Source organism: Gracilinanus agilis, chromosome 5 (genome assembly GCF_016433145.1).
Source record: "Gracilinanus agilis isolate LMUSP501 chromosome 5, AgileGrace, whole genome shotgun sequence".
Taxonomy (NCBI): Eukaryota; Metazoa; Chordata; class Mammalia; order Didelphimorphia; family Didelphidae; genus Gracilinanus; species Gracilinanus agilis.
The window spans coordinates 281,958,137-281,972,359 of record NC_058134.1 but is presented as its reverse complement, the minus strand read 5'-3'; the positions used below and the strand labels follow the sequence as shown (position 1 = coordinate 281,972,359).

Below are 14,223 nucleotides of genomic sequence, written 5' to 3'. Positions count from 1 at the left end.
CCCCCCCAGCTCCCCACTGCACACCCCCCAGCCCCGACTCCAGCCCTGGACTGCGCATCCCGCGTCCCGAGCCCCGATGGAGGTGAGAAGGGGGCCAGGTCAGGGACCACCTGGGAGACGTGGGGGAGGGGTTTGAGGAGGGGGGCACTGGTTTAGAGGGATTCCCAGACACTCTCACCTCAAGCCACCCACGCCGCGATGGAACTCTCGGCACAGGGCAGTGTGTGTATGTGTATGTGTGTGTGTCTGTGTGTGTGGTGGTGGGAGCTGTCTGTGGAGGTAGAGGAGAAAGTTTGTAGCTCCTCGGTCCCTGTCTGGGTCCTGGGCATCACCCTGGCTCTTTGTCTCTCGCCTGCACCTATCAGAAAGATTTCCTAGCTAGCCTTCACTTCCTGGGGATGGAGGGATCTTAGGTGAAAGCTTTGGTCCGCGGAAAGGGGCCTCAGGTGTCTTGGGATTCAGAGATCCTGGGCCGTGGGTGACCCCAGACCTGCAGGGACATGTGAAAAGAGGGGTAGTGTTGTCTGAGCTTGTACTCCAGTCTCTGTGTGAGCCTTGAATTTCTCTGCTCGCTTTGGGCTGGGGGCTATGTCTCCTGGACTGGCCAGGTAAGGCTGTGGCGTTGTCCCTTTAGCTTCTAGTGGCTGTCTGCTTTAGGCCTCAGACCTATGGTGACCTTGTCGCTTCGTTGCTCCCGGAGGAACTCCTGGGTTCCAAAGTGTGTGGAACAGGGGAGAAAGGATCTCCGGGGAGACTTTCCCTCTACCCTTTGACCTCAGGACCACCAGGGCGCTAAGGATAGTCCGGGGAGACCCCTGTGGGGCTGGGCTTGGACCTATTCCTCATCCTTTCCATCTAGTTCCCCGCCCAAAGAGGGCCTGGGGACTATAAAGCCCCCTCCTTCTGCCCAGACCACCCTGCCTGGCCTTCAGCCTCTTTCAGGTCCCATGACCCCGAAACAATCTTTCAGCACACAGCTGGCTCCTAGGTCCGGATTAGGGGAGGGAGGACAGAGGGCCCCGTAGGGGGCTGGAAGACGGACCAGGGTTTTGGGGGGCGGAGGACTGGGGTCTCTACAATGGAATGTGGAGCACAGGTCCCAGGGTCAGTACTTTGGAGCCAAAGGATGGGGCCGGGGGCAATTTCCCCGAGTGGGTGGGGAGAGCATTTTTCTCTTAGAGGTGGGACTAGGAGCCCCCCACCAACACTACCTTACAGTCCGGCATCCCCACCAGGATGCCAAGCCCCGCCCCCTACGTCACTTGGGGGTTCCGGGGGGAGGGTTTAACCCTTAGGACACCAAACGGGGATCTCAAGGAGCTCAGGATTCCCTGCTCCCCCACATTTGATCCCACTCCTCCAGCTATTCCTGCCATCTTTCTTTCCTTAGAACTTTAGGAGTTCTCTGTCTCCCCTCCTGATGGATCTTCCCCTAGCACTCCTTCCAGCTGACGAGATTTCCCACTGGCCGCAGGACCCCCGGCTTCTATATTTAGACACCCCCACTACAACCAGGGACTCCGCCGCCTGGTTTCTGGCGGAGGAGCAGTGAGGAGGGTGGAATGCGCCCCGCCCCTCGACGCCCTCCCTTTCCTCCTCCCCCCCCCCAGCCTGCTTGGCTGGGATCTCTAGGGGGGGGGGCAGGAGGGAGCAGAGCCGTCTACAGCCAGAGTCGGGCGGCCTCAACTTGGGTGGGCCGAGGAGGGACTGAGCCCTGGGAAGGCGGGTCCGGGGGAGGGGGCGGTGCTTGCTCCCAGGGGTTGGGGGAAGGGGGTGGGAAATTAGGGACCTCAAGGGAGTGGGGATCCGAAGTTCAGGAACAGATAAGTGCCCCGACCCTTCTCCGCCCTGGCAAACTTGGCTGAAGTGAAAAAAGTTGGGGAACTTTTCCCTACACCCAAGTGAAGAGGGACAGGGCTACCCCACGGGTGACGGGAGAGGTACCCTCCATCCCCACATGGCTTCCAGGTCCCAAGCAGAGGGCACCGAAAGAGGAATGACAACAGAATGGATGGGATGCAGTTCTGGCAGGGCTGGAGGGATGGGGTGCCGGGGGAGGGAGGAGCTGTGAAACTGCTTCCTTCAACCCGGTGAGTCACAGAGGGAGGAGTCAGGAAAAGAGCCCCCTACCCCACCCCAGCCAGCTGCCAGCCAGCTGTACCCACCACCCACCTCGACTGAATGCCAGGGTCAAGTGGGGGGTCTTGGAAGCAGGATTGGGGCTGGGAAGGGAGGGATCGCGATCTGTAAAGAATGGGGGGGGTCTAGGGCTGAGTTCTGGGGTTCGTGCTCCCCGCCTCATCTTCCTCCTCCCACAGCCTAAATCCCAACATCCCGGGATCACCCACCGCGTCGCCTCTAGCTCCCCCTTCCCACCCTACCACACCCCACCCTCATTCCTCGGGAGTTTGAGAAACGTGGAGTGGAGTCCAAACTGAACCGAATCTGTGAGTGGAGTAGGCAAGGGAAATTGGTTCTCTGCATCTTAACTCTGTCTCTGTCTCTCTGAGTGTCTGTCTCTGTCTCTTTCTCTCTGTCTCTCTCCACTCCCTCTCCCTTCCTCTATCTCCCTATCTCTGCCTCTCTCTCCCTCCTCCCTTTTCTTCCCTCCTTTGCCCTCTTCCCTTTTCGGGTCTCTGTGTATCTCGGTTTCTAGCTCTGGCTCTGGCTCCCACCGCCGCTTCTTTATCTCTATGTCTTTCATTCCTTCTCTCTTTGCCCAACTCCCCAGACGTGTGTGTGTGTGTGTCCAGACGTGTGTGGTGTGTGTGTGTGTGTGTGTGTGTGTGTGTGTGTGTGTGTGTGTGTGTGTGTGTGTGTGTTGATGATGGTAAAACAGTTCTTCATTTCTTCCAGGCAGGCAGGCAGCCCACTACCTAAGCAAAACCTTCTGCGCCTCCACCCCTCCTTCCTTCGCTCCTGCCCTCTGGCACTGTGTGACTCCCCTGAGAGTGTCTTCCCTGTCCCCCTCCCTCCCGCCGCCCCCCAGCCAGGCGGTAGGGAAGGGAAAAAAGAGCGAGAGCAGTTTTGCCTCCCACTGTGGACCAACAACCAGCCTGTTCTCTGGGACTGTCGTGAGGGCTCCCTCTGCTGAACACCAGCGCTATTGCAAGCTGCTCAGCAGGGGACCCAAGGGGGAAGAAGAATTTGGGAGAAAGCTAGGGTCCATTAAAACGGGGGAAATCATCCAGTCTCGTACCCTCCTGTTTACTCTGGCGCTGCTAGTGTCCGAGGAAGCAGGGAAGAGCTCGAGGAAGGACTTCTACATATGGGGCTAAGCACAATTTATATACATATACAGAGATATAATATTTAGATATAAGCAATAATATGTAGCATTTCTATAGTGCTTTCAACTTTGTTTCATCTCAGTCGAGCCTCACAAAACAGCCCTGTGAAGTAAATGATAATATTTTCCATGTTTTCAGTTGAGGAAACTGAGGCGAAGAGATTTGTCCAAGGGTACAGAGCTAGTCAGTATATGAGGGAAGATTTGAATTCTAATTTTCTTAATTGAGAATCAAGCCTTTATCCACTACTGTACCCAGATGTCCCTCACCTAATCACCCGGAGAAAGTGAGTGTAACTATGACAACTTTCTTCTTCTCTCTCTCTCTTTCTCTCCCTTTCTTTCTCCCTCTCTCTCTGTTTCTCTCTTTCCCTCCCCTCCTTTCTTTCTGTCTCTCTCTGTGACTCTCTGTCTTTCTCTATCTTTCCCTCTATCTTTGTTTCTCTCTCTTTCCCTCCCCTCCTTTCTCTCTCTGTCTCTTTCCCTTCCCCCTGCCTCCCTTTCCCCATCTCTCTTTCTTTCTCTGTTTCTGTGTCTCCCCATACATGGTTCTCCTTATTCCTGTGGTACAATGTGAGACAGTGGAGAGAGTACTGAAGAGAATTGGAGGAGGACTAGATATTAATCCTGTCTCTGACACTTACTGTGTAACTTCTCTGTGCCTCAATTTTGTTAACAGCAAAATAGGGCTAATAATACCTACCACATAGAGTCTTTAGGTGCCAAATTAAATAATTTAGTAAATTTAGTATTTACTATGTAAAATTACTAGAATAAATTTAGTAAAAAATAAAAAAGTATATTATAAATGTCCTCTGTATCTTTCATATGCATCCTTGGTTTCTGTTTTTTTCTTATTTTTATCAGCAATGATTCTCTTCTGCAGGGCAATATCACTTTGAGTAGTTTGCCCAGAGCCCTGTACTTACCAGGGACATCTGGTTGTCCCTCCTCCTTTGTCTTGCAGGTCTCTCTCCCCTCAGCTTTTCTTCACCCAATCTTCACCTGAAGCACCATGTTCAACTCCATTACTCCTCCTACCATCAGTAGCTATGGAGAATCTTGTTGTCTACCATCCCTCCCTAGTCAGGGTGCCCAGGGCATGGGCACTGAAGGTCAGTGTAAACCACTTAGGTCTACAGGAGTTTGGAAAACACCACATTCAGATCCAGAGATCTGTGCTGAAGCCACTGCCATCCCAGGCCCCTATTGTCCTCTCTGCAAGGGTATATAGTAGATTGGTCTTGGCCTTCAGCTTAAATTTTGGTTCTAGGAACCCTGCCTCTCTACCCTGGGCAACCCTATGTGTTTCTCAAATTCAGTCTCTTCATCTAACAAATAGGAATGGTATTTGCTCTCCTCACTAGGTTGTTGTGATGATGAATTAAGATGTTGAGAAAGCTTGTTGAAAATTGCTCTGCACCTCTTTAAATATATTAGTGAATGAATGAATGAATGAATGAAACATTTATTTAGCACTTAATATGTGTAACATATTAAGAGATCTCTTTACCCTGGAGAACTGAAGATAGCTGGGTGGGGAAAAGGGTGGGTTGGTTCACCACCTCCATCCTCTCACCTGGTGCTCTCCTCCAGGATTGACTGGCCTGTCCTTCTGCCATCAAACCAACTTCATGTCCAGTTCCCACAGCTATGGGCCAACTAGAGAGACCATCAGCAGTACCGAGGGTGAGGTCCTAGGCATGTTCTTCCCTCAAGGACAAACTTAACCAGCCCAGTCCCAGGAGAGAATGAGAGGGCTAGAATCCTGATCTGATGAGGGTGGGACAAGAGGGGTCAGAGAGGAGTTCTGGGAATCACAGGTGGGATGAGGGGGTTAAAGATGGAATCAGGAGGTCAAAAGTGGGAAGCTGGTGGGTCAGAGTAGGGTCAGTGGGTGATTTTTTTTCTAGACAGTTGGGACCCTTGGGTTGGGGACAGGGGAAAATACCCCAAACCCCACCTCACCCCACTCTGCTATACCCATCCCCCCTCAATGTCCCCTGCCCCAGCCCCGATCTTTCCCCCAAACTGGAATGCAGTCAAGCTGACCAAGAAGAGGGCACTGTCCATCTCACCACTGTCAGACGCCAGCCTGGACCTGCAGACCGTCATTCGAACTTCACCCAGCTCCCTTGTTGCCTTCATCAACTCAAGCTGTGCCCCCCCAGGGGGGTCCTATGGGCACCTCTCCATCGGCACCATCAGGTGCAGGCAGCTCTGGGGCAAGGGGCCCCTCAAAGTATTCACTAAGATTCCCACCAAAAATTGCCACTTCCCCAAGATCCTGATTCTAACCATTCCAAAAGCATTCTACAATTCCCTCAGCACTTCCACAAATACCTTTCCAATCTCCTTCCCTAAGACTCCCAGAAACCCCTCCAAACAGCCCCTCAGAATTCCCTAGAAATGTCCTGAAATCTTAACCCTAACCCCCTCCCCCTTCCACAGCCCATCTCTGGGATTCCCACCCCCGATGAATCACCAAAAAAGGGCAACTCCATCCTTCATGGCCCCACCCTGTGGCCCTCATGACCCCACCCAGGGCAGGCTGAGGCCACCTCTCCAATCCCGGGGGCCCCTCCAAAACTACCAGGTAAGCCTTCATGCTATTCCTTTCTCTCCTCCAACTCACTCGCCTGCACCTTCCACCCATGGGCAAGTCACTTCACCTTGATTGCCTAGCCTTTGCCACTCTTCTGCCTTAGCATTGATATTAAGAGAGAAGGTAAGGGCTTTCTTTTGAAAAAAAAAGATGGGAACTGAGGCACCTCTCTGTAGTTGTGTCTGTGAGCCCTTACCTGTGCTCCCACCACCACTCTCAGTGATCCTGGGAAGAAGTACTTGAGAGGTCGAGGATGCTCTCTCCACATGGAGAACCTCAAGCTGGTTATTGAGTATTTGGGGATGGAAGGAACAGTCTCTGGGAAACAGAGAGGAGGCTCTTTCCTTGGATTACTTTCATTATTCTTTCCTCAACTGGGAAGCTGAAATCTGAGCTGAGCATGCTGGTCAGCAAACATACTGAGGAGCCACTTGATGGCAACATGTCCAGTCCCAACTCTGCAGGCACACAGGTAAAGGAGGAAGAGGAATGGCAAGGTCAATGGAAGGTACATCTCCTTCACCCCCATCATCTTCTGCCCTGAATCCTAGGCTGGGGGAGTGAGGTTGGGGAGAAAGTGGAAGGAATCCTGGGCTTGTAGTCTGAAGACCTGGTCCTAGTTCCCAGCTCTGTCCCTGGCTGGGTGACTTTGGACAAATCACATGTCCCTGAGCCTCCATTTGCTCATTAGTCGTTGGACTAGAGAATTATGAGGGTATCTTCCATATTTGTGACTCTAGGATTCTCCTACATCCTATGGTTGCTCAGTTTAAGGGGAGAAGAATGGAGGGAAGGCCTGGGGGCTCAAGTAAGAGTGCCTAGGTGTGGTGCAGCCTTCACTTCCCTTGTTCCAGGATGCTCTCCTGGGACTATTGGATGGGAGGGAAGAACTGGAGAAAGAAGAAAAGCCGGAGCCTGAATGTGTGTATGAGACCAGTTGTCGTTGGGATGGCTGCAACCTTGAATTTGAATCGCAGGAGCAGCTGGTGCACGTGAGTAGTGATCTAGGGAGACAGGAGTGTCCAGGAGAACTGGAGGAGGCTCGTGGGGGGAGAAAGAGAGTGGGGGAAAGGGTGGAAGACATCAGGGGGCAGTTATTTTTGTTCCTGAACAAACAGGGTTTAAGGCTGGGGTAAGAGCTAAGGGAGGGCAGACAAGAGAGGTGGGATTCTAAATATCAATGAGATTATTAATGGAGTAGAGATCTGAGGACTATGGCATGATTTTCCTCCACCTCTACGCCTCATGCCCTGCCATGAGAAGTGGGGATGGTGGTAGGGGGTTCTGGGAGTTTTAGGGAAGCAAGATCTGAGCTTGGTTGTCCAGTGAGCTGCAATTCCTTGTGTTTCTCCCTTGAAACCCATCTTGCCTTCATCGACAGCACATCAACAGTGAACACATCCATGGTGAGAGAAAGGAGTTTGTTTGCCACTGGGGAGGATGTTCTCGAGAGCAGAGGCCATTTAAGGCGCAATATATGCTGGTGGTTCACATGCGAAGACATACAGGGGAAAAGCCCCATAAATGCACGGTGAGATGCCACTCCTGCTGGTACCCATGAGGCACAGCACAACCCAGGCCTATAGCTTTTATCCAGGGCTCTCCAGCCAAACCTCCCCCTCTCCCCATACAGACAGTGAAAGAAGTACAGGATGAGAACCCTGACCCCCTGCGACAATCCTACCCACCAGAGTATCTCCCAAACAGAAATCCCCAGGTCCTCTGGCTCTGAAAGACTTGAGGAAGAGGCACTCACTTTTTGATCTCCATGTCTATTCACACTGAGAGAACATATACTAAGTCCCATATTCCCTCCCTACCTCTTGCCATCCCACACCCCAAATTTTACGGACTCCCTCAGTTCCCTTATTATCTTCTCTGATTTTAAGAAATGCTTTCTGCTCCATGTTGCCCTTGGAGGGGCTTCCTTATATGCCCCTAGTTTAAGAGTCCCTCTGTTTGGAAGGACTCTCTGATCCTTTGTGTCCCCTCAGTTTGAGGGGTGCAGGAAGTCCTATTCAAGGCTCGAGAACTTGAAGACCCACCTTCGTTCACATACGGGAGAGAAGCCATATATGTGTGAGCATGAAGGCTGCAGTAAGGCCTTCAGCAATGCCAGTGATCGGGCTAAACACCAGAACCGGACCCATTCTAGTGAGGTGAGACCCTGCTAATTCTCTATCCAAGAACTCTTCAAGCACAAACACACAACTTAGAGAATTTTAAAAAAATAATATTTTATTTTTTCCCTCAATTGTGTGTAGAAACAATTTTGACCTTTGGTTTTGGTTTGAATATTGAACCAAAATCTCCCCATTCCTCTCTTCCTTCCCTTCCCCTCCACGAGATGGTAATAAAGTAAAACATTTTTCCATATTAGTCATTTTGTGGAAGTGAAATAGATTCAGATTCTCTCAGTTTTTTCTCTGGAGGTGGATGACATTTTTCATCACAAGTCTGTCAGAATTGTCTTGGATCAGTCACTGTATTGTCAAGAATAGCTCAATCATTCACAATTGTTCATCATCCAATATTGCCTTTACTGTGTGCAATGTTCTCCTGGTTCTTTGCATCATGTAGGTCTTTCCGGGGTTTTTTTTTTTATCATTCTAGAGAATTTTCTTGTTGAGATCATTTGTTGGGGTTGAGGTGTCCCCTCCCCTCAATCTCAATCCTATGTCATTGCCCCATCCCCAATTGGGGGAACCCTTTGCTCATGACACACATAGACTCACCCAACCCAGAAAGACCCTATTGATCCTTAGCTATCCATTTAAACATTTGGCACTGTATTTGGCAGCTCTTCTCTCCATTCAGGAATCTTCTCTACAATGACCATTGTTACCACCACCCCCCTTGCAGGCTGCCAAGTCAAACAGCTAAGCACACCACCAAGACCCTCCCCAGAGACTCCCCTCCTTAGTTTCCAACTGGTCATATATGCCCACCTCCATCATGGCAGCGAAGGTTATTGTGCCGCTGTAACCACCATTCTCTGTGACGAAGGGGGTGGGTAACTTAGAGTAGTGGTCAAAATGGGGCAAGTCCCCATATCAAGCTGTATAGTTCTTATCCAGTCACCCTCCATCTGTGTTTTGCATCGCCTTACCCCAACACCCATATTTCCTTTATGTCCCTTATTTGCTCTGACCAAACTATACCACTCTCTAATTTTTCTGGGCAGTGAGGTGGTGCGTTGGATAGAGTGTCCAGCCTAGAGTTAGAAAGACTTAATCTGACCTTAGATAGTTACTTAGTAGCTGTGGGGCCCTGGTCAAATCACTTAACCCTGTTTGCCTCAGTTTCCTCATCTGTAAAATGATCTGGAGAAGGAAATGGCAAACCTCTCTAGTATCTCTGTCAAGAAAACCCCAAATGGGGCCACAAATGGAGACATGATTGAAACGATTGTACAACAACAAATAATTTTTCTGCCCTTCCAATCCTTGTCTCCCCTTCATCTCTCCTGAAACTCGAAGGTTGTCCCTGTTACTTTCTCACCTCCCCTTTCTCTACTATGAACTCATTGTGTCTTCTCCATGACCGTCATGTCTTCTATGATCTCTCATGTTGCCTGATGTATTTTTTCTATTTTCCCAGTCCTGTATGTTCCCCAACTTGCTTCCTGACACTTATCACATTCTTCCAGGTTTTCCTCAGGATCATATGTCTTTCCCACCTCTTCCTTCTCTAGGGTTCCTCTTACACTAGACCATGTTTCTGCTCCACTCTTATCATGACTCTTGTTCTTTATTCTTCTACCCTATAGAAACCGTACGTGTGTAAACTACCTGGCTGCACCAAGCGCTACACAGACCCCAGCTCCCTCCGAAAACATGTCAAGACGGTGCATGGCCCAGATGCACATGTGACTAAGAGGCATCGGGGAGATGGTCCCCCATCCCGGGTGCTGGCCCTTCCAACCTTGGATCTCAAAAGGGAGAGGGAAGGGGGCCCCAGCCGGGATGAGGGCAAGTTAACAGTGTCTGATGCTGCCCTGGTGAGTCACATCTGTAATTCCTCTGCTTCTGTAGCCAGGATCTACCAGGATAGGAGCCATTACTGGCATCCCTTGCCTTCCACACTCTCCCATCCAAACACACGGGTACTTGAGGATTGCTCGAGTCATCTCTTCTCAGTTTTGCTATATATAATTCCCATTCCATTCCATCCACAGCCCCCAATATTCAGAAGTGAAAATGCCTACGTGTGAGAAGAAATCCCATGATTTCTCCAAATCCAAAGAGCCAGCATTCAAAAAAATGTTATTTCTTTATTTTTTATTAAAATCTTACTTTCCATCATAGAATCCATACTACGTATAAGTTCCAAGGCAGAAGAGCAGTAAGAGCTAGGCAACTGAGGTTAAGTGACTTGCCCAGGGTCACACAGATTTTTTGAGGCCAGATTTGAACCCAGGACCTCCAATCTCCAGACCTGGTGCTATATCTATATCCACTGAGTCACTTAGTTGCCCCCGACTTGGGTTAGCTATGTGGTGCAGTAGAGTGTCTAGCCTGGAGTTAGGAAGATCTGAGTTGAAATCAAACTTTGGACACTTACTTGGCCAAGCCACTTAATCCTGTTTGCCTCAGTTTCCTCATCTGTAAAATGATCTGGAGAAGGAAATGAAAAAAACCATCCCAGTATCTTTGCCAAGAAAATCCCAAATGAGGTCAGGAAGAGTATTACATGTCTGAAAAAGACTCAACAACAACAGTCATCAGGAAGGTCTCTAGATGTCTTTCTTCCCCTCCACCCCCACCCCATGCAGTTCCAGCCCTTTGTCTTCTCCCTTGTTCCATCCTCCCTAGGGATAGGCACGGATTTTAGAATTTAGAGCTTTTCCCCCTCAGATCTTGCCTTTCAGACTCACCTCCATCTCCCATCACAGCAGCTAGAAGCTCTGATTAAACCTACTTTTAACTCTTCAGCACTTTTCCCAATTCTCCCAGCTATCCCAGCATCCTTTGCATCCCTGTGTCTTTTCTCCACTCCATCCTCAAGATTCCAAGATTCTGGAACAAACACAGGGTTTCCTGTGTCTCTCTTGGAAGAGAGGACCAGGCTGGATGGAAGAAGGGAGGGAGAGGGAGTGAACACTGACCCTTTATCCCTTGCTTTCCCTTCAGAAGCCACAGCCGAGTCCAGGAGCACAGTCTTCTTGCAGCAGCGATCACTCCCCATTAGGCAGTGTGACCAACACAGATAGTGGCGTGGATATGGCTGGCACTCTGGGGGGCAGCACCGAAGACCTCTATAGCCTGGATGAAGGCCCAGGGGCCAGCGGGGCTGGCGGGGCTGGGGGGTTGGAACCTGGACCTCCCAGTCTATCGACCCTTAGGCGGCTGGAGAATCTAAGGTTGGATCAACTTCGGTCAGCATCTCGTGGAATTAAGCTGCCCAGCCTGACAGGCACTGGTGAGACCCCTGGCGTGAGGGAGGAAATTTAGATAGGGGGAGAGGTCCTTCCTGACCTTTGTTGGGGAGATTGTTTGGGGTGGGCTCACGGGTTTCCCCCCCACAATTCGGGACAAGGTTTAAGGTTAGGACTGGCAAGAGCAGCCTTTGCTGTGGATGGGCAAGGAGAAATGTGGGAGAGCCTTTTATCGTCCCAGTCTTTTTTCTCCTCTCCCCTAGGCCCTGCCATGGCTGGTCGCCCAGGGCCCCCTGGCTCTACCACCTACCGAGGCAGCAGCTCCAGCAGCACCGGCGCTGCCTATACCATCAGCCGTCGCTCCTCTCCTTTTCCTCCTGTATCCCCCCCAGAGCATTCTGGGTCCCTTCAAGGCCTTCCTCCTGCCCAGCACTACCTGCTCCATGCTCGATATGGCACACCCAGAGGGGCCAGTGCCACTCTCTCCTCCACTCCCAGTTTGGAGAGGGTTGGGGGCCCCCCTGGTCCCTCCTGGAGGATTGGTGCTGAATATCCTGGTTACGGCCCTGGTGCAGGGATCACCAGGAGGGCCAGTGACCCTGCCAGGTCTGCGGGGCCACCTCCCCCCGCCAGAGTCCAGAGGTTCAAGAGCCTGGGCTGTGTTCACACCCCAGCCTCTGGGACTGGAGCGGGACGGAACTTTGAACCGCACTCATCCTCCTCTGTCTACTCCCCTAGACCCCCTAGCATCACTGAGAATGTTGTCATGGAAACTCTAGGGATGAGTGAGGAACCAGAAAATGGGGATCCTCTGATGAATAGTGGCTTGGACCCCTATGGGGACTTCTCCTCAGCTGACTCCCTGGGTTATGGGGCCCTTGAGGGGATGACATCTGAGTCTTACGGACCCAGGGGTCTAGGCCCCCCTGATGATTATGGCTCCAGTGCTTGCCCTCAATCTGGGCCCTACTCCAACCCTACCCCGGGAACTTGGGGTGAGTTTGCTTCCCCTACAAGGGTTTACTCAGCCCCCAAGGCCACAGCAGGTAGTGGAGGGGAATATAATCAGTGCTCTCAGCTTGGACCTTTTGGACAAGTTCATGTCAAGCCGGAGCAGGAGTGCCTGATGGACACTGTGCCCCTAGGGTTGCCACCTTGCCTCAGTGTTCACCCTGTTGGCAGTCCCTCCCTGCCCCATTCCTCATTCTCCCAACCTCCACTCTCAAATTATATGCAATCATCCTCCTATGCCCAGGCACCCCCTAATAATTCTTCGGAGTCCCAGACCAGCCCTGATTTCATGAGCTCTTCCAGTTCCACAGGGCAGCTCAAGGCTCAGCTTGTCTGTAGCTATGTGCAATCACAACAGGCCCTTCTATGGGAGGGTGGAAGGAGAGAAGATGCCTCAGACCAGGACCTTCATTATTGGAGCCCCAGATATCTGGGGAGGCCCCAAGTTAGCTCAGGTCATGCCAAGCACTCAGTGAACACATACACCTCTGGCTTGACTCCTGCCTTGCTCTCTCCCAAATCAGGAGCATATCCTGCCCTCCCACCGTGCCAAGGGAATTTTGGGGTGTCAGGGGAGAGGAGTCCCCAGAGGGTGGTACCTCCTCGACTTCTGCCTCCTCTGCCCACGTGCTATGGGCCCCTGAAGGCAGGGAGCAGCAACCCTAGCTGTGGTCACCCAGAGGTAGGGGGCTTAGGTGGGGGTCCCACCTTATGCCCTCCCCCAGAGGGACAGCTGTGCAACCCTCTGGATTCCCTTGACCTGGATAACACACAATTGGATTTCGTGGCCATTCTGGATGAGACTGAGAGTCTGAATCATTTATCTCCCCGTCCTGAGGAGAGTATCCCCCACACCTCACCTTCTGCACTCCCCAACATGACCGTAGGTAACATGAGTGTTTTATTGGGGTCCTTGCCCGGAGAGACTCAGTTCCTCAATTCTACTGCCTAAGAGGCCTCGATTTGTAAAAGGGAACCTGGAGGCTCCATCCTCATCCTTTTCCTTTAGAAGCTCTCAGCTCAGGGCACTGGGCTGGAAGACTGTACAAAGTCTGTATATATTTTAGGGGGATTCTCCTGGAATTTAATAATGATATGATGATAATAAACTGTTTAAGAAGGAGCCTTGCTCTCCAGTGTCATTGTAGGGGAACGGGAGATCAGGGGAGAGGAGAATTCATTTCAATTTAATGAGCATTTATCATGCCCTTGTATGTGCCATGCTTCATGCCAGGGGCTAGGGGTTACAAAGAAAAAGAGGAAGAATTCCTCCTCTGAAGCATTCTTCCATTCTATAGGGGAGAAACATCTGTGCACAGAGGAGTACAACATTTATGCCAAGTAAACACAAAGTAATATGGGCTCAAGGAAGGAAGAGCATAAAAGCAATAGGTTAGGGAAGAGGGATGTGGAAAGGCTTCCTGTAGGAAGCATTTAAGCCGGGCTTGGAAGGAAATTAGGCATTCTATGAGGCAGTGAGGCAGGATGCATGGGGGACAGTCTGTGCAAAGATTCATTCATCCTTTCTCCCTCCGTCCCTCCGTCCCTCCGTCCCTCCCTCCCTCCGTCCCTCCCTCCCTCCCTTCCTTCCTTCCTTCCTCCCTCTCTTTCTTTCTTTCTTTCTTTCTTTCTTTCTTTCTTTCCCTCTTGCCTGTTCCCACCCACGGACAAAGCAAACAATATGAAAATCATTTATACCTGTAAAATCATGGAAAATGCTTGTATTAACCATATTATTTAAAAAGCAAAAAAAAAATAGAGTGAAAAATATACTTCGATTTGCACTCAGATCTCATCAGTTATCTTGGATCACTGGATTGGTCAGAATAAGAACGTTTTTCCCAGTTGATCGTCATTATGACATGGGATCCAGTGATCACATGGTTTTCACTTCACTTTGCATCAGTTTTTATAGGTCTTGGCATATTTTTCTGAAACCAT

General features: G+C 50.8%; 1 protein-coding gene across 2 annotated transcripts; it reads left to right on the top strand.

Moving 5' to 3' along the window:
- The first annotated feature begins 4,304 nt into the window (after nt 1-4,304).
- GLI1 (GLI family zinc finger 1) lies at nt 4,305-13,384 on the top strand. 2 transcript variants are annotated; one of them, XM_044678429.1, is made up of 11 exons: nt 4,305-4,404; nt 4,886-4,978; nt 5,302-5,497; nt 5,741-5,885; nt 6,277-6,366; nt 6,749-6,886; nt 7,276-7,425; nt 7,889-8,053; nt 9,664-9,894; nt 11,027-11,315; nt 11,535-13,384. In XM_044678429.1, the coding sequence occupies exons 1-11, from the start codon at nt 4,305-4,307 to the stop codon at nt 13,232-13,234; spliced, it is 3,297 nt and encodes a 1,098-aa protein (XP_044534364.1). In that variant the 3' UTR covers nt 13,235-13,384. The 2 variants fall into 2 exon arrangements, with proteins under 2 accessions (XP_044534364.1, XP_044534365.1); XM_044678430.1 differs by lacking the exon at nt 4,886-4,978 and having other exon boundaries at nt 5,332-5,497.
- Nucleotides 13,385-14,223: the final 839 nt, after the last annotated feature.